Source organism: Hevea brasiliensis, chromosome 1 (assembly GCF_030052815.1).
Source record: "Hevea brasiliensis isolate MT/VB/25A 57/8 chromosome 1, ASM3005281v1, whole genome shotgun sequence".
In the NCBI taxonomy this organism is placed as follows: domain Eukaryota; kingdom Viridiplantae; phylum Streptophyta; class Magnoliopsida; order Malpighiales; family Euphorbiaceae; genus Hevea; species Hevea brasiliensis.
The window spans coordinates 36,494,156-36,519,441 of NC_079493.1; the positions used below are offsets into that span (position 1 = coordinate 36,494,156).

At 33.4% G+C, this 25,286-nt stretch overlaps 1 protein-coding gene across 1 annotated transcript; it reads left to right on the top strand.

The window, feature by feature from the left end:
- On the top strand, window positions 1-25,049 carry LOC131183143 (serine/threonine-protein kinase TOUSLED-like). The gene is made up of 9 exons (XM_058153235.1): window positions 1-754; window positions 1,726-1,815; window positions 2,122-2,337; window positions 3,784-3,834; window positions 4,000-4,107; window positions 4,178-4,222; window positions 4,906-5,018; window positions 15,638-15,704; window positions 24,864-25,049. The coding sequence occupies exons 1-9, from the start codon at window positions 509-511 to the stop codon at window positions 25,047-25,049; spliced, it is 1,122 nt and encodes a 373-aa protein (XP_058009218.1). The 5' UTR covers window positions 1-508.
- Window positions 25,050-25,286: the final 237 nt, after the last annotated feature.

The window sequence follows — 25,286 nt, forward strand, 5'->3', positions numbered from 1 at the left end:
GTCCGCCTCGCCAATTCAAACCCAAAAAGTACTCTTTTAACTCACACCAATTGGAACATGCTTTCCTTTTCCCTGCCCAAAGTGCACAAGCATAAGCAATCAATAAGCTCCCATCTCATCTTTCTTATCTGCCTCTTCCTCTTTCCTTCTCTTCCTCCAATTCTTTCTTCTCTTTGATTCTCTCTTCCCTTTGCCTTTGCCAAAATTCAAAACCCTAAAAACACACACACACTCTCTCTCTCTCACACACTCTTCCTCTCTCTGGTCTTGCCAAAATCTCCTAGGAATATACTATAGGGTCTCAGTTCTTTTGCCTGACCATGCCTTTATTTTGTACAAATTAAAAGCTGCAAAAGGCTCTTCTTTTCTTATCAAAAGACCAGCATTTTAGGGTTTTTTCTCAAATTGCAAGACTGAACCAATTTCTTTCTGCTTAGTTGTGATTCCACCTGAATGATCTGAAAGTCTTTTTTTTTTTCGTTGCCAAACAGTCTGGTATTCTTGAACAATGTCTGATGATATGTTGATACATTTCTCCTCCAACTCTTCCAATCAGTCAGACCAGTCGTTGCCCACCAAGATTGCCAAACTCGAAGCTCGCATGGTGGGTAAGACCTCTTCTGTCTCCTCCACCCCTGCCCAACCACAGCAACTGCAGCAGCAAGCCACCTGGACCTCTGTCTCTTCTGCAGTGAAATTTGGGCCCGCCGAGGACTTGACTGAGCATATAACTTCCAGTGATTCTGATGATGACGTAAGCTTTTCTTTATCCTTATATCAATGTCTACATGTACCTGAGTAATGTGTGCATTGACTTTTTTGCATTCAATCAAGGATTGATTAAGTGTTTGAATTGGAGTTATAGTCTGTTGGGACTGTTTGATTCAGATACTAGAATTTCTTAGTTTACTATTGAACTTCTGTATTGTTTACTTGATTGTGAATGAATCAAATTGTGATCTTTACCTTGTAAACAAGTTTATGGGACTTATAATCTTCATATATCAGAGTACATTTGCTAGGATCATTTTCTTTGTGTGCTCAAATAGCATCAAGCACACACATAGGATATCTTGATTTGCAGCTAAATCCTGATTCAATCTCTGTCATGAAATTATGTTTAAAAGTTAAAATGGTTTGCTTGGTCTCCCTCTGTTTGGACCATGTAATTTCCAAGATTTTTTTTTTTTAAATATCAATCTCACATTGAATTCCAGTGGAGGCTATAATGTTTAAGATGTCTAATAAGGAACATTGGTGCAAACAGTTAGAGAGGTTGATTAATAATGCTGGACAAAAAAAGCCGGCTCCTGTTATGAGGAACTTCGATGAAATTAAAGGACTTGTTAAATAATGAGTGGTGGCATGGATGGACCTGAATTTGGCAGTTCGGCTGGCATAAACATTTGCATTTATGGAAATTTTGTTGATTAGGTGGTTTCCATACTTCGAGGGAATGGTGCGCATGCAATTAATTTTAGTGGATCGCACTTTTGTAGAAATGATGCATGTGCAACTTTTAAATGTCTACGTGTGCATGTTTGCTTGTGTGGACATTTGTATTTTGCATTTTAGGAAGTCGATCAATATGTTTAATAAAATAAAGGTTTTTATTTTCTGTTATGTTGCAATTGGTAATCATTATTTGCCTGGTTTTTCGGAAGGAACTTGGTTTTCTTCAATTTCCTATTGGAGATACACTGACATTTTTCCCCATTTTTCCAGAATGGAGGAGAGTTTCTTATACAGGCGAACACTCAGAAGCGCCAAAGGATACAAGAAGATAATAAGTCATCAGTTTTTGAACATCTTGAGGTGGATTGATGATTGGTTATTTTATTTGGTTGGAAATCTAATGTTATTGATTTTTATGTGAAATTTTTTAACCATGTCTTTTACTTAATCTTTATTAGTCCACCCCTTCAATTTTGCTCTTTGTTGCTCTCAGTTAATTTGATGATTGATTCATAAACAAACTGTTATTATTCTTATGTTAATTTCCTTACACTTGGTGGTCTTCAACTTATGCTGTTGAGCTTCTCCTTTATATTTTCTTTACCATAAATTCTCCTTTTAACTTCATTTTGGAAACATATTTTGATTTATTTTATATTGAAAAAGATGACACAGGCAGTAGCTGATGGAAGGCAAAAGACTGGGGAACCTGTGGACACAAAAACCAGTGCTGATGCAAATAGGAGAAAACAAGGGCGTGGTAGAGGGCATTCTGTTTCAGGTAGAGGTCGTGGTTCCAGGGGCAATGATCAGATGAGATCACAAATTTCTTCTTCAGCAGCATCAGCTTCAAATGGTCAGCTTGAGAACTCATGCCACAAGGTATCTTGTTCCTTGCATATAAGTCTGCTAATTCATTGTCATCTTTTTTTTGCAATTGCAGTTGTCACCATAGTTTCTCACCTGTTTTTAGTTACTATTATTGTTATTATTATGATCAAATAATATATAGTATTATACTAAAAGAAGGGGTTAGTTCCTTTTTTAGTTACCAAGTCTACTAATTTTGCTTAGGGTGAAACTATGTCCCTACCATAAGTGGCGCCATAAGAAAGACAGAATGGGTTGCTCAATTCTATGGGTGGTTTTGCAAAATTCTGTAATGTAATTCTGTGGGCTGTTTCATTTTCGAATGGCCAAACTACTTAGGAGCTCATACTCTTGTTGTGGCATATGCTGCTTTTCTTGATTGGTTGACCCAATGTTACATATGCTGTATGTCATAATTTGTCGATTTAATTTTTTCATGTTTATAACGTTCAGTTTTCCTTAAAAGTATGTTGTTAGGAATTAGTTGTATTAGGGAGTGTTAAGGTTTGCAGCTGGCCTGGTGTTTCTGCTGTGCCATATGCCACATCCTATTTTGAATGGAAAATGAGGAGATTCACTAAAATTTTGCAAAAGCTCTGGATAACATAGCTGGAAAATGTATGGGCAAATCATATGCCAACAATGATAATGATAAATATGGTAAAGTTTCAAGCCTTCAGAGATCTTCAAATAAAACACTATTATAGAAAAGCAACTGTAATGTTTCCTCTTATAATTTCTAGCCCCCTGGAAATATGGGCTTTATTTAATGTTTGGTGGGTGATGGCATGCTGTGATGGTTGCCTGTAGCAGTAGGTTGGTGGGGCTGGTATCTGGCGAACAACAGATTGTTTACTAAGCAGAGGCTTAAAGATGTTTGGGAAAATTACCTGTAGTTTTAAATTCTCAAGGTCATCTTTCTGATTGAAGTGATATTTTGTAATGGATTCCTATGTTGCAATGAATGCATGGATATAGAAATGTCTTCTTCCAAGTCGATTAAACAGATCCATGAAGTCTAATTTGCTTTTCCAATCTCTTTGATTTATTCAGTAAATATTATGGTCACCATCACATTTTTGGCGTTTGCTGTGATTTGCAAATGCATAATTATGAAATAAATATAATAAAAATGCAATCATGGAAGCTTAATATGCATACCTGCATTGGGACTGACTGGAAGGTTATTTTTTATAGTATTGCTGTGGTTCACCTGTGCAAGGTGGAGCTGTACTTTCGGGACATAATTATTATTTCTGGGGCAATTATTTTTGCTATTAACCATTGCAGATTAAAATTTATAGCCTAGGTCCATTTAGAGTGTATGTGAAGGTCTTGAAAAAAGTTACTTCTAACATCCTTTTCTTTTTATGCCATCTTTGTACTGTGCATCCAAATGGTGAACCGTTTTATATGAAATTTATTTGAAATGACTATTTGATATATTATTTTTTGCAGGATAATAGGCATAAAGACAACTTACGCAATGATGATCGCACTTCAGCAGAGGTATCAGTTTGGTGCTTTTGTTTCTCTTTCTTTTTATCACAAAAGAATAAGTTCCATTGCAATTGTTAAATTTTTATGTTTTCCTTGGGATTCCTTGCATTACTCAAGGTACAGCATGCTTTGACATTATACAGCTCTAATCCATCTTCTGCTAACTTGAATTAGGAGGAGGTTGCTTCTCTGTGTGCAAAAGTTGCAGCTCTAGAGGAGGAGCTTCGTAAATCTCGCCAAGAGGCCTCTGATAAACATAATCTCTGTCACCAATTAGAGAAGGTATACTTTTGCGATTACTTTATCTTTATGGCCTTTGGTTATCCACATTGTATTAAAATTATTTTTGCAGGAACTGAAGGAACTAAAAGATTATGAACAGCAAATGAAGCCAAAGGTATGCTTTCTGACATGCCCTATTGCTTTGTTGCTTATTTTTGCTTTGGTTGATGTAATATTTACTTTATTATTGTAGTCACTGCTAATCTTTTTAAGGAATTTTGACGTGCCCTTGTGCTTGTATTCTTCATGTAAATGCATTAACAAGTAGGTCATGGGTTTTGTGTTGTGAACCTGACAACAGAAACATTAAATGAGATTTTAATATGAGAAGGGTATTCAAATTTTTTCCTAAATAACAGGCATATGATTTGGATTCATTATGGAACCGATGAAACTTGGAAAGTACTAAAGATTTATTGTTGTTTTGGTGCAAGTGAGCTGGAATGTATATATTTAGTTAAAAAGGTAGAAGTTAAACCCACTCTAGGTAGAGGCTTGCTTAGTTAGCTCTTTGATAGGTGTCTGCAAAGGCATTATTGTAAGGGCATGGCATTTTTATTGTCCTTGTTTGTTTTAATTAAAGTATCAAAGAACCTTGTTGATCAATTATTCTATCTGCTGGAATCTTGTTATAGCTTTTTATTTTTTAGTGTCAAAAGAGGGCTATGCAATTCATGTGCACTCTTAATTCTCTTTTAGGAAAATATTGGCTATCAAGCTCGATATCCATTATTTGAATGTGGTCTTAACTCAGTTTATAATTTTTGATCATTTTTAATGTTTTCTTTCTTGTTGTAGAGAACGAAAATGATATCTGATCTGCTGATATCTGTCTCAAAAGCAGAAAGACAAGAAGCTAGGATGAAGGTTCGACAGGATTCTTTAAGACTTGGCAATGTGGGTGTGATCAGGTATGGTCTCTTGGTGCCTTCTTTGGTTGATGAAAGAGGGAAAAAAAATTAAAGAAAATTTTTGAAAGGTGAAGGCTTAATGGTAAAAAAAAGCTGTAGACAAAAAAGACAAGAAATTGAATTTAAATAATTCTTATTGTCTTAATTCTGAAAGTTATAAGGCAGCCTATTTATACAATAATTTTAAAATAGGAATATTCTAAAGTAGGAAATTAGAATATTCAAAAATATAAATGCTTATTTTACAGCCTTAATTAGGTACCCTAATTATAGTGCTAACTAGGAAATATACAATAAAGAAAAAAAAAATCCTAAATAGTGAGAATATTATCAGTACTCCCCCTCAAGATGGTGCATATATATCATTGCCCATCTTGCAAATGTGTGTGAATCCTTAATCTTATGGATTAAGTTGTAAGACTTTTCATAGTGTATTCCACAAAACTTGGCACTAGAATGTTACATATCAACCTGCACACTTACTAAAATAGAGAAATAAGGAGAGAAAGAGATAGAAATAGATGAGAAAAGAATAGAAGTAGATGAGAAAAGAGAAGAGAGAATAGATGAGGAGAAATAGATTGGATGAGAAGAGAAAGAGAATATTTCAGAGATGAGAGATGGCTTTAATTATTAATGATTTTAGATAGTCTCCTATTTACAATTAAGCTCTTATTTATACTTCTTTGGATCCTATAACTGCACTCTACAGTTAAAACTAACTGGAGAGTAATTACAATAGATTAGTATAATAGAATCTCCCTATTTAAATGCTAGACTAACCCACTAACCCCTAATTCTTTGCTTCTTACTCAAAAAATTCCTCATTCCTTGAAATCATTCTTGTCCTTAAGAATGAAGAAAATGCTAGAAATGAAATGAATTTCAAGTGATGCCTTCTCATCATGTGGGGTGGATCATGTGGCGTGAGGCGAAAGATCATCTATTAAGATCGCATAAAGTGCACCTGGTAATGCCCCTGAAAGATAGTGGAGTCATATCGGTTTCACTTAAGTATCACTTCCTTAGACAAAATTTTCTAGACATGCAATTTATACAATCTTTATAGAATTGAGTCCACTAGTAAGTACCGTTTTCCAATAACACTACCACGGTACTAAGAATTTATGCCACAAAGGCATAGTTAGATAGGAGTTGCCACCTGGGTAATAATCGGAACATATTCATTGTTTTTCCTAGGGACATCTGATTGAGGCAGTGTTATCAAGGCGAAAGGTGGTAGAGTACCCAATGGTTTTAGGCGAGAAGAGAGAGAGAGAGGCGAGGGCCTTTTTAAAGCAAGGCGCCGTAGCCTTAATTACCTAAATTATATATATATGTGTGTGTGTGTGTAATTGTAACATAAAAATTCATACTTTTAACTAGTTTTATAAGTAAACAAGCATATTAAAAAGAAAAAAAAATTATTTGCACTATGTCTATATGTAATATAAGAGAAATTGAAAATAGTGCGTACTTGTATTTCCAACTGAAGTATAAGATATAAGTGAGACTGTAAAATTGAAATTTATAGCATAAGTAACAACACAAATAATAATAAGAGATGTTAGAAAAAGAAATAGTTCATATTTGCATTTTGAGCTTATGTATAAGATAAAAGTGATGCTATAAAATTATACATAATAAATAGAAAATTAGAAATAAGTCATAAGTTATAGAATAAAAAATGTAAATTATAAAAGTTCAAACTTTAATAAATAGAAATAAGTTACAAGTCATTACAAACAAAATGCAAGAAGTACATAAAAAACTTGCAACTAAAACTACTCATCATCAAGATTTTCAAAATCATCTTCATTTTCTATAGCAGCCATCACAAATTCTTCTCTTCATCATCATCAACTTGCGAAGAAGATGCACTTGTCATTGGACGAGGCCTTCGAAATGATGGAGTTTCAACTGGTGTTGATCTTGCAGCTGATCTCGATTCATAACGAGATTCAAAAACTTTAGTTGCCCTACTAACATTATCCCAGGTCAACACGTCATCCATGAAAACAAGAGAATCATCATCATCGTCCCCATCGCCTTTTTCTAATTCACCAAGCAATTACTCATTACTTTTATCAATATTTGCCAAATCAATAGAGGTTGTGATATCCTCAAAAGTGTGTCGGCGTAGCAATGCTCTATTGTACTTCATATATACCAAATTGTCCAAGCATTCGTGAAATAACCGATTTCTTTTCTTATTATGAAACTCAACTCAACTCAACTAAGCCTTTATCCCAAAAATTTGGGGCCGGCTATATGGATTCGTTTTCTCCACTCTAAACGATTTTGGGTTAAATCCTCAGAAATATGTAATGCTTCTAGGTCATGTTGTACTACTCTCCTCCAAGTCAATTTATGTCTACCCCTTTTTTTCTTTCTATCCTCTAACCTAATGTGCTCTACTTGTCTAACTGGAGCCTCCGTATGTCTATGCTTCACATGACCAAACCACCTTAATCTTCCTTCTCTCAACTTATCTTCAATTGGCACCACTCTTACCTTTTCTTTAATACTCTCATTACGGACTTTATCTAGTCTAGTATGGCCACTCATCCACCTTAACATTCTCATCTCTGCAACTCTTATCTTAGACGCATACGACTCTTTCAGTGATCAACACTCACTACCATATAACATAGCTGGTCGTATGGCTGTACGGTAATATTTTCCTTTTAACTTATTGGGAATCTTGCGATCGCATAAAACTCCCGTGGCACGTCTCCACTTCAACTATTTGGCTTTAATCTTATTATGAAGCTGTCATTAATTTTATAATAACAAATAAGTTAAACTTCAAACTCAAAAGATTTAAAATAAAATAACAAAGGAAGAATATTATATATATATATATATATATATATATATATATATATATATATATATATTACTTACATGCTCAAATACACTCCAATTTCTCTCACAACCACTTACACTATATGTGAGACTCAGAACCTTTATAGCAAACTTTCGTAGGTTTGGAGTTGAAGAACCATATGTTTTCCACCAAGCAGCTATTAAAATATATAACCAATGATTATTAAATTCATAATATAATTTAATAAATGAGCAAGATGAAAAATTAATAAGAATTTAAATTAATAACCTGAAGATTTGATTGTTCTTCCTCTAACAGCAGAAGGAAAACCAAAGGTCCTCGTAACTACCTTGTATCTCCCAATTTCATCAAGAATAATGTCAACTTTTGCTGAATCTTTTTCCATTTTATGATTGCACGAAAGTAATCCGGTATTAACCTCTTCATCAGACTCAATTCTCATCTTATTTGGATAAAAAAGTTTAGGATTCAGAAAGTATCCGGCAGCATGCAAAGGACAATGCAATTGAAGTGACCATCTCGCATCAATAATCTCAAAAATATTCTTGTATTTCTCTTCATTACCATCGAGTGAGTTGGCAATGGCTTCTTTAGCCTTATCCATGGCTTTATAAATTTATCCAATGGCTTTTTTTTTTCATTATCAACCAGTTGAAGCACACGGGCAAGAGGACCAGAAACTTTAAGAGCATAAACAACATGATTTTAGAAGGCAGGACTCAAAATCGTCCTTTTACACTTTTTGTCTTTCACCTCTTCAGCTCATTTACTAGTTGTCTAGCTTTCCAAAGTAAACATTTTTCTAATGTTGGCCTTTTGAAGGTGAATCCTTCCCAGTGTAATAAAAGCAGTAGCAAATCTAGTTTGCTCAGGCCTTAGCAATTCTACTCCTTTAGTAAACTTCCGCAGCATATTTAGAACTCCTGAAGAGTCGTATATGAAACCAGTAAGCTTAATAGCTTTGCGGAATGTTTCTTTGAAAACACGAATCTTAAAAATGTCCTCCAACATAAAATCTATACAATGGGTTGCACATGGAGTCCAGTATAAATGAGGAAAATTTACTTCCAATATTCTTCCTATCATAAACAAGTAGATAATTCATTTCTTTGATAATAAAAATAAAATGATATATTTTTTTCATTAATAGAAAATATTAGATAAAAATTTTACCTGTTGTAATACTATTTGATGCATTATCTGTAACCACTTAAACCACTTTTTTAGAACTAATTTTCATCAATTCTTTTTCAATCAAATTAGCCAATAATGCTGTTGTCATTGATTTATCACTTGCATCAACTGATTTAATAAATACGCTTCTCTTTGGACTATTAATTAAGAAATTAATCAAGGTTCTCCCTTTTCTATCCGTCCATCCATCACACATTAATGAACATTCATAATTCTCCCATTCTTTTTTATGAGACTCAAGAAGATCATATATGGTCTGCATTTTCTTGTTAAGTAACTGAACTCTAACCTCATGAAAACTTGGAGGTTCCATTTCCCTCTCGTAATTTCCAATTGCTCGAATCATTTCCCTGAAGCTATCATAATTCACAGCATTAAAAGCTATTCCCACGTCATACATCCATCGTGCTATGGCAACACAAGCACGCTTCCTTAACTCCTTAGCTGGACTATTTTTATCAATAGTAGTTTGTCTCATATTTTTTTTTCATAATAGTCGGTTTAGGAGAAAAATAACTGTTTATAGGCCCTCTACTGCTTTGTGGTGGTAGAACTTTTGGTTTTTTTGAAGCACTAGTACCAGTGCCACTGACATTAATTATTTGCCGTCCTTTTTAACTATCAATTTCTTGCATCAACTCTTCCTTTTCTTCATTTTCATCTAATGCCAGTACTTCAACATCATAAAATTCAGGTGGTCTTTCCATATTCATAATTGATTTCTGCTCTCTTTTTTTAGCAATGAATTCCTGCATTTGATTCCTTACATCTTCTGGACATGTTGGACACTGAACTACATTTTTTTAACCTCCAGCAAGGTGTTGCTTGATTCTATTAACTCCCTCTTTATAAAATTTCATACAGTACATGCATTGAAGATCATTGGTATTATTTTCACTAATTTGAATTACATGTGCTCATCTTTAGTCTGCTTTTTCATCACAGCGTAAGATCCAGATGTATTACCCTCATTACCCATCTAATCTAACAAAAAAATTGACAAGAATAAAAAATAAATAAATTAACAACAAATTAACAATGTCCATATAAATTAAACAATTAATTAACAAGAATAAAAAGGAAAATAATCAAATTAATAATAAATTAATAATACCCATATAAAATAAACAACGAATTAACAACTAATGTCTAATTAACAAGACAAAAAGTAAAACTAATCAAACTAACAACTAATTAACAATAATAACAAGTAAAAAGTAAACTAATTAACAATAAATTAACAATTCCCATATAAATTTACACAATTAATTAACAAGAACAAAAAGTAAAATAATCAAGTTAACAATAAATTAATAATACCTATATAAAATAAACAACTAATTAACAATTGATGTCTAATTAACAAGACAAAAAGTAAAGCTAATCAAATTAACAAGAATAAGTAAAAATTAAACTAATTACCAATAAATTAACAATAACCATGTTAATTAATGAACTAATTAAACAAGAATACAAAGTAAAATAATCAATTTAACAGTACCCATAAAATTTAAACAATTAATTAACAAGAATAAAAAGTAAAATAATTATATTAACAACAAATAAATAACTAATTAATAATACCCAAGAAGAGAGGAGGAGAGGGAAAAAAAAGGGAAAAGAACTGCTGCTGTACCGAGGAAAGAAGAAGAGGAGAGGGAGAGAGCCAAGAAAATAGAGTCGAAGAGAGGAAAGAAGAAGAAGATGAGAGAGAGAGAGAGAGAGAGAGAGAGAGAGAGAGATAACCTGTTCTATCGTGAGGAAGAGAGGGTGTCGTCTCGTGATAAGGAAGAGTGGTGTCACGCTTTTTAGGTGAGGTAAGTGGTAGGTTTTATTGGTTTTTCTTTTAAAAAATAATAAAAAAAACTTACCGTTGCATTGATGAGGCATCACCTCTCGCTTACTTCGCCTCTCCCCTCGTCGGCCTGAGGTGTCGCCTCTCGAAAGCGCAGCCAAGCATTCCAGTCGAGGTGGCAAAAGGGTGCCAAGCGAGGCTAGGCGCCTCGCCTGGGCCCCTCGCCTGGGCGCCTTTTTTGCCTAACACTGGATTGAGGCATCAATTTTCTGAGGGACAACCGAGGGACTTGATTGATGCACTCAAATTTCCGATAGGATCGTGGATGACAACTTAATCTTTGCAGATATTGGACAATCGTCATCACTATAGTCTAATGTCTAGGTTTGGATAGTAGGTACGTAAGGAGAAGGTGTTAGGCACCCTTTACGCCTGGTCTAACCTCGTTAATTCGAGTGTCAGTCTTCTCCTAATATTTTTAAAAATCTAGTTTATTATTCCTTTATGAAACTTCTTACTTAAAAATGCAATTTCTAAACTTACACACGCAAGTAATTTAAACATAGTTATTGTTTACAAATAATTTTCATGTACAAGTATTCCTTATCTATGGGGTTGCTAAATTAAATTAACTGAAATTTATTGGATAACTAAAATTAATTTATTATTGACAATTTAATTTACAAGAAAATTCAATTTATAAGCAATCCTAAGTTTTTAATTAACCTATTTTATTTATTTATCAAGTTACCCTAAAGATAATTAAACTAAATAAATTATGTACATATGTCATTTATTCTAATAAACATCCAAAGGTTCCAAATAATTACAATCTAAAAAAAATTGTTTTTAATATGCCAATTTATTTTACAATTTATCAAGTATTTAATTAAATTTAATTTATATCTCAAACATGGGTTAAAATACAAACAAAAATAATTTTAGTATTTACTGAATAAATTCTTATTATTACTACATATTACATACAAAATTGTTATTTCAAAAAAGTTTAAGTAGTACTTACCTTTTAATTATTGTAGTTGCTATTAGAGCAAGCTACCCTTAAAGAAGGGCCTTCTCTTTTAATCTTCTCTTTTAATATGGCAAGTTAATTCATGTCTTACTCCAGTTAAGCTTTATGTAAGCTCCACGCAATTATTGGCTTTTTTGGGGCTTATCTTAGGGTTACCTATTAATTTATTTTTTAAATTAAAATAAACATTACAATTAAAAATTTAATTACTTGCAATATGAGCTTTGATGGTCCAAAACTATACAATGACCATGAGTTCATCTAACATAATTCTAACACTTTATACGCTATATCACATCATACATATCATTAAAATTAGATCAAGATACAATTTAAAGTTGAACACAAAAAAAAAAAAATATAAACAAAATGAAATTTCCAAATTTGGTAGATTTACTTTATCTTTGTATTTGAATTTCTAAAAATATCTGAATAAGTATAAAAATTTTAAAAAAATTATAGGAGCAAGATAAAACATCATATTAAATTATAAAATTAATAATCAGGTCAAAATCATTACCAAATAATTTATAAAAATCGAAACTTTTAACAATGATAGATTTGCAATATTTTTTTAAAACTGTGATATCTCTTAAATTACAAAGATTTTTTCGTAAAACCAATGGAAAAAGTTAGTCAAGATCTTGAATTTAATTTTAGACTCAAGAATTGCAGAAAAAGATGAAGAATTGAGAGAGATGAGCATTGAAAGTCGGCTGCACTGTAAATCACGATATGCAGATATCTAATTTTGGACAGCCATAACTTACCCAATTTAATAGCTTTTTTCATGATTCTTGAGGCTAAAATTATTAGAATTTCATGAAGATTATAAATATAATTTTTATACAATTTTAACAGAAATAAAAGTATATGAAAATTAATTAAAAATGAAATAATAAAAATAAGAACATGTGCAGAGTTGTTATCACCCTCAAATTTATCACATATACATGAATGTTATGATTATATGAGGCCATCTAAAGGCACATAAACATGAAAGAATAGATGTATGATATATTTCTTGAATATTCATAATTTAGAATATATACTTTAAAAAAATCTTGATGGTTTCCTGAAGAAAAAGGAAGAAAGGAAGAAGAAGAAAGAAAGAAGGAGATGAGGAAAGCTTACTGAATTGGAGAGATGGAGTGAGTTTTTCCATGTGTTGTGTTGTTCTTTTCTCTTCTCCCTTCTTTTTTTTTTTTCTTCTTTTCTGTGAGGTATTTATAGGGTTTAGGTCAAAAAATTATATAGAAAGTTTATATAATCTCTAAATAAGAAGATTTAAGGAGTGTTAAAGAGGAAAACTTTTTATTTAATTTTCATTTTCCTTTAAAAATAAAAAAGAATTGTGAGCTTTCATTTATTTAATCAAAGTTCCCTATTGGGTCTTATTGACCTTAGAGAGCTCAATTAGGTCCAATTATATTTTTTAATAAAACAAATTTCCAAAGTTAAATTTAAACAAAAAATAAATTTCATTTAAATTTAATTAAACATTTTTTACTCTTCAAAATTATTTTCTCTAAGAAACATGCTATAAATATGTTTATCCATTTTTAATGTCTCTAAATATATCTCATAGTCATACAAATTTTTTATTATCGGGTTCCTCACGGCCTCAATGCACATGCTCACAAGGTCACAAAAATTACGGTCTACACATTAGCTGACATAATGTGAGAATCTCCCATAGCATCTTCTGCTGGTCAGTTAATTTCCTGAATTTTGGAATACCAAATACTAACTTCCATCATATGCTTCAGTTGAAATGTCCCATAGAATTGGCTAAAAGTTGCAGATAATAGTATGAACCATTAATGAACAAATAACTATTTTTTTTTCTTTTTCTTTTTCTTTTTCCAAATTTTCCATGCTTGTTCCTTCAAGATTACAATACCATTTGATGGCTTAACTTTCTTCCTTTCCCTTTTTGATATTTTCCATTCATCTTCCATGAGGCTTATAGGATTACAACAGCTGAATTCACCATCTTGGCTCCTAAAATTTTGTCACTTGCATATATTACCATACTTTTGTAGCTCCTTTATCTTTCTTGTTTTCAAGAACATTCCCAAAAGTCTCTGTAGCAAGAATTTTAGGTTTAGCTTCTGCATTCCCCATAGCAAACTCTAGTTTCCTATCATCACCATCTTCATCTTCCTCATATTCCTCTCTTGCACTAGACAAATTAAAAACAAAATCCTGCTCCTGCTCCACATCAGTGCACTTGTCTTCGTTATTGGAAGTTTCATCAAGGGCATTTTGTTCTTCGCTTGACTTTTCAAGAATTGGATCCTTATTATTAAAGACTGCAACATTCTCCTTTGCCACTTGAATTACTTCAACCAATTTGTCCATTCTCTCTTGAAATGACTTCTCATATTTCTCTAATTTTTGCAACAACAATTCTTTTTGCCTTTTTAGTCCTCTGTCGACAATTTCCATAATCCTATTAAGTAACTTTTGTTCTCAAGATTGGTCTTTCATGATCCTCGTGTAGGAGGCTGAGTAGGATGTTGGAAAATTTTGTTTCTTAGAGAAGAAAATTTATTGGGATAGGGGAAAAAAAGTTGAGGTAGAAATAACAATTTCAAAAATTTCAAAAAAGAATAGAAAAAAACCCTAACAGAGCCTAAGAATTGGAAAATTGGGAATGGAAGAATTTAGAAGTGATTGTAGAAAAAATTTTTGAAGATAGAGTCGCAAGAAAAGAAGAATATACGAGAAAGAGAAATTAAGGGAAAAGGAAGAAGAACAGAAAAGAAAACTGAACAGCAGTTTCTTGAAATGTGGGAAGTGAAAAATTAAAGAAGTAAAATAGAAAACCACTCTGGAAATCAGCAGAAGAATAAAGAAATTTGATTCAAGAATTTCAAGAAAGAAAGAAAGAAAGAAGAATAGAGGAGAATATAAGGAAAAACCTAGAATTGAGGAGACTCCCGTTTATCTGCATGTAATTGCGACTTCAGTAAGAAAGTTTGGAAGCAATCCAGAACCAAGCTCTGATACCAATTTGTTACATATTAACCTGCATACTTACTAAAACAAAGGAATAGGGAGAGAGAGATAGAAATAGATGAGAAAAGAATAGAAGTAGATGAGAAAGGAGAAGAGAGGGTAGATGAGAAGAGAAATAGATTGGATGAGAAGAGAAATAGAATATTTTAGAGACGAGAGATATCTTTTGATTATTAATGATCTTGGATAGTCTTCTCTTTACAAGTAAGCTCCTACTTATACTTCTTTGGATCCTATAACTACCCTCTACAGTTACAACTTATTGGAGAGCAATTACAATAGACTAGTACAATAGAATCTCCCTATTTAACTGCTGGACTAGCCCCCTAATATCTACTCCTTACTCATAAAATAGAAGTGATCAAGTTAGCTTGAAAGGCTAATCACTCTCTTCCTGAAAACTAAAATTGGTAGAGACCGAAAAAGAATTAGCTAGTTACTTTAGCGTCGACCAAACTAATCACTCAGCATTCCTATTTTGAAAAGTTCTCTCTCTCTCTCTCTCTCTCTCTCTCTCTCTCTCTCTCACACACACACACACACACACACACACACACACACACACACACGCGTTTCTTGCAACCATTGCTGTTTTAACTGGCATTTTTCTTTTCAACCTTGACTTTTCGATTTGTAGGTTTTTAAATCTTCATTAAGCTTTCCATTCATGTTATTTCTTTTGTTGATTATTTGGGTGGGTCATGTTTTCTTGTCCATCGCAGAGCTGGAACTGTCATATCTGAGACATGGGAGGATGGGCAAGTGCTGAAAGATCTAAATACTCATCTGGTATGTCATGGATAGATATCTCTCTCCAAAATCCAAATAATTTATTCTTCTTTTAAACTCTATTTTTCCAAATTTTATTAACTTTTGATTTTTTTAATTGTAATTTAATTATGGACAATTTTAAAATGCATGAAATAGAATTGTGGTATTAAAAAAAAAGGAAGAAGATTGATGATATATAGGGGTTAAATCCTTGGATCTCAAATAGTGATCTTTAGGGAAATTGTTCTAGGTATCCACCGTCCATGCTGGTTAATGCTCTGGTAGACTTGCTTCATATAATGGATACTGTTTAAAATGGTTTATGACGTTATGACAATGTTGTTGCAGATAAAATTCTTTCCTTATCAAATTTTCTTATGTGCGTATCTTATACTTGCTCAAGCTCAATTACCACTTGCATGTTATTACTTTTTGGTAACTAGTTGTATTGGATAATTTCCTATTTAACTTGTATCAATATTGATCATTTCATCACCTCTATAAGGGTTTTTTTTTTTTTTTTTTTACCATGAACAGAAACTTCAAACTTAACTTGATTGAAGTTTTTAATACCAAAACCTCAGGTGGTTTTCTCAGATATTAGAAAATGTCAGGTTTCTGTGTGATATCTACATAGGCTGCGATACTTTCTCATAATTGATCTAGCACTTTGAGCTGAAAATTTTTAGGAGTTCCATTCTTTGTAGTTTGCAAGTTGCATAATTTAATTCTTGTACAAATTGGTTTCTTAATCACTTTCTGTTCTATATTTTCAATTTGTTGATAAGCCATAATGATCCTAAGCTAGCTTTCCACTTTTTTAAAAAAATTTTGTTATGTGAAGTTCTTCTTTGGCAACTAAGCCTTTATCCCAAAGATTTGGGGTCGGCTATATGGATTCGCTTTCTCCACTCTAAACGATTTTGGGTTAAATCCTTAGAAATGTGTAATGCTTCTAGGTCATGTTGTACTACTCTCTTCCAAGTCAATTTAGGTCTACCATTTTTCTTTCTTTCTATCTTCTAACCTAATGTGCTCTACTTGTCTAACTGGAGCCTCCGTATGTTTACGCTTCACATGATCAAACCATTTCAATCTCTCTTCTCTCAACTTATCTTTAATTGACACCACTTCTACCTTTTCTCTAATACTCTCATTATGGACTTTATTTAGTCTAGTATGGCCACTCATCCACATTAATATTCTCATCTCTGCAACTCTTATCTTAGACGATACGACTCTTTCAAAGGCCCAACACTCACTACCATATAACATAGCCTGGTCGTATGGTCATGCGGTAAAATTTTCCTTTCAACTTATTGGAAATTTTACGATCACATAAAACTCCCGTGGCACGTCTCCACTTCAACCATCCGGCTTTAATCCTATGACTAACATCCTCCTCACATCCCCCATCTACTTGAAGGACTGAGCCTAGATATTTAAAGTGATTACTTTGGGACAGTACCACTCCATTCAAACTAATTTCTTCCCTATCACCAGTTTGGCCTTCACTGAACTTGCAATGCATGTATTCTGTCTTCGTTCTACTTAACTTAAAACCCTTTGACTCTAGAGTACTTCTCCAAAGCTCTAGCTTTCTATTGACTCCTTCTCGTGTCTCATCTATCAGAACAATATCATCCGCAAACAACATGCACCAAGGAATACTCTCTTGTATATGTTTCGTCAATTCATCTAAAACTAATGTAAAAAGATAAGGGCTTATGGCTGATCCTTGGTGTAATCCAATTGAGATCGGAAAATCTCGTGTCCCCTCCCACTGTGCGCACAATAGTAGTTGCTCCTTCGTACATATCTTTCAATACTTGTATGTATCTAATAGATACCCTCTTTTGTTCTAACACATTCCATAAGACATCTCTTGGAACACTATCATAAGCTTTCTCCAAATCAATAAAAACCATGTATAGATTTTTCTTCACATCTCTATATTTTTTCATCAAGCTTCTAATAAGAAAGATCGCTTCCATAGTTGAACGACCGGGCATGAAACCAAATTGATTGAGAGAGATAGAAGTATCATGACGTAGTCGATGCTCCACAACTCTCTCCCACAACTTCATAGTATGGCTCATGAGTTTAATTCCCCTATAGTTTGAGCAACTCTGTATGTCTCCCTTATTTTTAAAAATAGGTACTAAAATACTCCTTCTCCATTCATCAGGCATTTTCTTTGAGTTTAGAATCTTATTAAATAATTTAGTTAACCATGCCACTCCCATATCTACCAAACACTACCATACTTCAATTGGTATTTCATCAGGTCCATAGGCTTTGCCCACTTTCATTCTCTTAAGTGCTTCCTTTACTTCTAAAGATCTAATCTTTCTAGTATAATTCACATTCTTTTCTATTGTTCTATAGTCTATATTCACGCTATTACCATTTTGACTATTATTAAAGAGATCATTAAAATAATTTCTCCACATTTCTTTAATGTCCTCATCTTTTACCAACACTTTTCCTTCTTTATCCTTAATATACCTAACTTAATTCAGATCTTGACATTTCCTTTCTCTCCTCCTTGCTAATTTATAAATATCTTTCTCCCCTTCTTTAGTTCCAAGTTTCTCATATAACTTTTCAAAGGCCTGTGCTCTTGGTTGACTAACTGCCTTTTTTGCCTCTTTCTTTGCTATCTTGTGTTGTTCATATGCCTCATTATTATCACATTTAGGTAATTTCTTATACTATTCTCTTTTTCTCTTCACTGCCTTTTGTACTTCCTCATTCCACCACCATCTCTCTTTTGAGGGTGGTCCATGTCCTTTAGACTCTCCGAGTACTTTTCTAGCTACTTCTCTAATCTTTGATGCCATCTGTATCCACATATCATTGGCCTCCATATCCAGCTTCCATACTTCGGACTCGAGAAGCTCATTTTTTAACATCACTTGCTTTACTCCTTTGAACTCCTACCACTTTGTTCGAGCTACACTATTTCTTCTGACCTTACTTGAATTGTTCATAAATTTGACATCTAAGACCACCAACCGATGTTGATTTGTTAAAGCCTCTCCTGGAATGAATTAGTTGATTATACTTAGTGAATTAGTTGTTTTTCTTGTAGAACTCTTGTAGCTTTAGGGTTCTTTTGTGATGCAAGTTCATTTGGTTTACGTCTCTTGAATGTCCCTACATTAATAAGGAGGAAGCTTGGATATCTAGAATATACCAAGGGGGCTAATTGGCTAATGTCGGTCTCTCCTCCCCTTTTAGAATCGCTCTAGGGATTATTTGCCTTTTGACTTTTGTAAATCGACTTCGGATCCTTTACAGCTTTTTGTGTTCATTCTAAGGCTTTCAAACCTTTGCACATTTTTACTATCTCACGCCCAAACATGGTGCAAAACCCTTTACTCAAAGATAAGATCTTTGTGAAGACGTTTTGCTCTTTGAAAGGTCTTCACAGAACCATTTGTTCTTTAAGAGGTCTCCATGAAGTTGTTTTACTTAGATAGTTCAATGCGGAAGCTAGCTTAGTAACAACTTCAACTGACAGGCGAGAAGCTTTGTCAAACCATCATCTTGGCTTATTCCTCATTGAAGGAAATGTCAATCAGCCAGGTAGGGGTGTTTATCCTATCTAATTGACCATAAGTCCTTTTCATGCTTTGGAGGTCGCTGTAGGGCCCTCTCAACTTCTATACCATGGCTCAAAACATTAAAATAGAGCTGCTTACATTGTAGTAATTTAGAAACGCTTCCTTCTTTATTTTAGTCAGCTCAAGTACCTTGATTAAGCTTCATTGGTTGCCCCAAGGAACTTTCTTAGGTACTGAATCTTGAAATTCCATTGCACTGGACTCAAATTTTTCTAAAACTTTGTGTGGTGTCTCAATCTTGTCCAAATAGAGCTCTCAATGTCATGATCGGCCAAGTATCCCCTCTTTTTTTCCAATTGGCCAAAGGCTTCTCTTTTGCATTCTTGATTGCTCAAAAAACATGTGAAGGCTCAAGAATTTGGAATCTTGCCGTGCTGAAATCCATTTGTTTTGAAACTTTAAACCATGGCTCGACATGACCAAAGATACCTTTAACAGTGTAAATTGGCTAGGAGTGATTCCCTCTTCATGGGAATTTTCCAAGGTCTTTATAGGCCCCTCACCAGTCATCCAATGCACATCTAAGGGTTTTGAGACTCTGTCCCTCCTCGCTCTGATTTTTGATTGCCTCAAACTAACTTATACCTCATGTTGTAATATGGGCTTGGGACACTAAAGAGACAAGAATCAGCCAAGAGACCCTTTGCCTCCTATCAGTCATACGCAATCGGTCAAGAGTCCCTTTGGTGCCTCATTGGATGCTCTAGGTTGCCTCCTGGTCTCCGAGGCTCAAGACTCTATGAAATTGGATTCTTTTCTCCGTGAACATTGAACATATGGCAAGATGACATCCAAAAGCTCCCTTTGTACAGTGTTGTTGAAGGCATCGAGGTGAGGCGCCCCTCTAGCGCCCAGGCGAGATGCTCCTCTAGTGCCTCGCATGTCACTACCTAGCCTTGCTTATGGTAGGTGGTGGCCGCCCTAGCGAGAGAGGCGCTGAGCGACAAGGCGCTGAAGTGACACTTCAGTGAAGGTAATGCTATTTTTTTTCCTCTTTTAATTTTTTTACACAACAAATTAAGAACCCTAAGTCACCACTTTTATTTTGTCACGCACTCACACTACTTCTCTCTCACTATCGAAAAAGACCTCTCTCTCATTCTCACAATAGCTTCTCTCTTTCTCTTTCTCGCAAAAACCAACAGTCTCTCCTAGTAAGGTATGGTCAACCTTTCTCTTTCTCTCACTCTCCCCCCTTTTGTCCTTATTCTTTCCTCTCTTTTTTCTCCCCTTCTTCCATTCTCAAGAATATCAACACAGCATACAAGACAACACCCACCTATGGTTTTCCTTTTTTTTTTTTTTTGGTTTTTACTTTTTTCCTTCTTTTCTTTCCTCCTCTCTTCTTCTATTCCTACTGCACTTCTCACTCTCACGCCATATTTTAAAAGACAACAGTTTATTTATTTTTTTTTAATTTTCTTTTATTTTAATTGTTTGTTATATATTGTGATATATATGGGTATTGTGAAATTGTGATATGTGGGATTATGGGTATTGTTAATTGTGTTATGGATATTGTTAATTTTTCCTATTTTAATTTGTTGTTTAATTTTTCCTAATTGTTTAAGCTAAATGAACATATGTGGCTTCTCTTGGTTTAGGCTAAATTATTTAAAAGTGTGAATTTTTTATGTTAGAAGTACACACACACACATATATAATTTGGGCAATTTAGGCTATGGGTGCCTTGCTTCAAAAAGGCCCTCGCCTCGACTCGCGCCTAAGGCCATAGGATACCCTTTCGCCTTAGTGTTGCTTTTCGCCTTGATAACTAAGGGTGTTCGGTTCCAGTTCCAGTTCGGTTCCTACCAGGAACCGGAACCGGAACTGGAACTGGAACCAAAGTTCGGTTCTTTTGATTTTTAGGAACCAAAACCAGAATCGAATTTAGGTTCCGTTCTTAGTGCATTCGGTTCTGATTCGGTTCTATTTTCAGTTCCGATTTTGGTTATGGTTCCAATTCTGGTTCCAATTCCTACATTCAAATTTTATATTTAAGAATAATTACATCAAAGCACCAATAAAAATAATAATATTAATCTTAAAATAATAATACTAATATCCAAATAAAATATCAATAAAGTAACATAAAATAGAACTAATAATTCTTACATAGAAACACATGATAATACCAAAATCTATAATACGTCCCATTAATATTTTTCATATTCCAAATTACAAAATAATAGCAAATTAGTATCAAAATAATAAAAAAAAAACCATAATATAAAGTTTCACTCTGACATTTCGTTAAAAAAAAAATGACAACAACAACAACTAGCCTCCACATTCCTTTTAGCTACATTTTCCACATAAAATGAACTTTTTCAAGCCTTCCTTCAATATGATGTCACCTTCATTTTCACACAATAAATATGTTAATAAATGAATAATTTTAATTAATTAAAGGTAAAAAAAATATCAAGTCAATTCACAACTCACAATACCTAGCAATCCACTCTAGTTCTTGAAATAATAATCTCCATAACATCAGGATCTTGAATAATCTCTAAATTTCATTACATAAAAAATAAAGTAAGTCAAAAGAAAAAAATATTTGCAAACAATGAATAATTAAGATAATATAATATTTATTGCAATAGTTATACCTAACTCCCAATTTTCGAGCTCTTCAATGGATTCTTCAAGTTGGATGGGTTCTTTTTTTCATTTCTCAACCAATCTTGACAGCAAATCAAGACCTCTATAGTAGTTGGAAACAAAGAACACCTAAATTGATCCAAAGTTCTCCCTCCAGTGCTAAATGCAGATTCAGAGGCCACGGTTGAACACTGAATAGCCAGAACATCCTTGGCAACCTTAGATAAAACTGGATACTTCACTGAATTCACCTTTCACCATAATAATAAATCAAAATCCAAAGTAAACTTCTCAGGAAGTTCTTCTAAATGCCTGTCCAACTCAGATTCAGAAGCCAACTTTTGCTCCTCCATTTGAATAAAGTAATCATCAATCTCTTCACCTTCGTCTATCATTGCATTATCACATTTTTCAACATTAGCATTTTGACCAGAACTATTATCACCCATACATGCTTGATCATTTGAACTAATATATTCATTCCGCATTTCTTTTAAAGCATTTACCACTCTATCAACAAAGAGTTTGGCCTCACTTTCAGAATAATAAATAATATATTTGGCTTTAATGTAATTCAACTTGTATCTAGGGTCTAAGACAACTGCTACAAATAGCATCACATTCATCTTGTTTAATGAACCCCAATATTTGTCGAACTTTGCCTTCATTTGCTTGCCCATTTCAATTATTCTCTCAGCTCCATTATTTTCTCAATTATGCAATTCTTTTAAAATTTTCATTATCTCAGGAAAGTAAATGCTAGATGTGGAATACAAACACCTAGACAACTTGCAAGTGACATCATAAAATTTCTTAAGGAATTTGCAAAGAATCCTAGCATTATGCCAATCAAATTCACTAGGCAACTCATCCCCAAATTCAACTTGAAGTCGATTGTCTATATTGTCTAATCTATCAGAGGCTTTCTGATGTGTCAGTGTAGATTCCAACATTAAATATGTCGAATTTCATCTAGTTGGACAATCTAATTGCAAAGAGCATTTAGACTTGAGTCCTGCCAATTGACAACACTTCTTAAACATTTTAAAGTGTTGTGGACTGCTCCTTATATATTTCACCACATCCCTAATCCTTTTAATAGAACCTTGCACAGCATCAAGTCCATCCCTCACAACTAATTGAATGATATGAGCACAACATCTTATATGAAATGTATCCCCACTTAATACAAATGCATTTTTCTTAAGTAGCCTTTTCTTCAATTGTGAAACAGCAGAATCATTAGAAGATGCATTATCAACAGTGATGCACATAACCTTAGACAAACCCCACTCCTCCATGCAAAAATCAATGGCATTACCAATATTAACCCCTTTATGACTCTTAATAACAGTGAAATTCAGGATGCGTTTTTGCATTTTCCATTGAAAATCAATAAAATGAGCAGTCAAACATAAGTACGATAAGTTTTGAACACTAGTCCATGTGTCTGTGGTTAAAGAAACCCTTTGACATTGAGATGCAATGAATGCAGACAACTTCTTTTTCTCAGAAATAAACAACTAATAGCAATCTCTTGCTATTGTATATCTAGATGGAATTTTGAATTGTGGCATAGCAACTTGTAAGAACTCTATAAACCCTTCCTTCTCAACAAACCTAAAAGGAAGTTCTTCTTTGATTATCATCTTAACTAAAGCCTCCCTACAAGCATCTTGATCAAATTGCCAGGAAGTCAACTTAACATCCTCACCCCCAGGACACTTATGAAAAGACAATGCTCTTTGAGACTTTTCTTTATTTAATTTTTTTTATATGGGTACTTTTTACAAGATTCCCTCAAATGCTTCCACATTCCCGAAGTGCCACTTTCACTCTTACAGCTTAGATCTTTTTTACACCATACAAATCGAGCCCTACCAATCTCACTACCCTTAGAATTAATCAAATTCTCAAAGTGAACCCAAACCACACTCCTAGATTTCAACTTAGGATGTGCAGTAAATTGTGTTATATTACCTTCATTAGTTTCATTAGCATTTAGTTGCTGCACATTTTCATTAGTTTTATAAATTAAGTTATATATATATATATATAAAATCGGTTCTTCGGTTTAGTTCCGGTACTGTTCTTCACGAAGAATCAGAACCAAACCAAAACAGTAAATTAAGGTCAGTTCGGTTCCTATAGTAACGGTTCTTTTTCGGCTTCTGTTCGGTTCGGTACGGTTCTTCAGTTCGGTTTGGGACCCTCATAAACCATGCACAGCCTATTGATAACACTGCTTTGGTATAGGAATCAGTCAGCGACCATCCCTCTTTTTAGAAATCAGCTGGGGTTTCCTCATGATACTGCGACCAGCTCTTGAGATCTCGTGCATACTTTGGCAGCCCGTGCCCATTTGCACTCCTAGTGTCAACAATTATGCAAATTTTATTGAAGTTGTGCTTGATGATCTTTAATATCGTAATGTTCATCTATAATTGAATTTATGTCAGTTTTTTCATTAATTGTTCTCCCAATAAAATTAATCAAGCAATTTGCAAAAAAAAAAAAAAAAAAATATTCCTCTTATTTCTAAGCCTATTTTTAAGCAGTTTTGAATAGGAAATATTGAAGTTACCTCTTGCATTGAGTTACCAAAAGTTAAAAGTCAAATTACATGGTTTCTGATGTACTAATGCGTGGTTTCTAAAGTATTATTTTTAAAATTACTAGTGTGACTTGTTGATTACTGTGGTGGGAACAAAACTTAGAGATTCTTGGCTTGGGGCAGGGTGGGGCAGTTTTGAGAAAAGATAAATTGCTTTCTATATTTTTAATGGGATAACACTTGCATGTTATATTTTATTTATTTATTTATTTTTTACTTCGGTGGGCCTCCCTCAATCTGTCCCTGCTTGCCAAATAATCTAAGTCCAAATGGAGTTCTTTTATTGTCTATGTCAATAACATTTTTATTCTGTGATTTAATGCTGTTTAGAGACATTTACTAGAAACAAAGGAGGCAATTGAGCGGCAGAGGAAGTTATTGAAGAAACGACAATCTGGTAAAACATCAATTTTGTTTTATTTGGCTATGCATATTTTCTACTCAAGCGGTATTATTTGTGACTGTTTGGAACTTGGGATTAAGGGATATAGCCATCTAGTATCATCTGGTCTTTAGTTGGCAAAGCATTAAAACTATGATGCAGTATTGGATGAAATTTTTAGGAATTTTATTTATTGTAAAATTAGGAAAATTAGAGTTTTATTAGGTTTAATATTATATTATTATTAGTTTATTATTTTCTATTTTATTTTGATAGAGTATTCCTAATTAGAATTAAACTAGGTATTTTACCTATGCTTTGTATGGATTATTTATTATTTTATTTTAAAATATAATTTAATATTTATAATT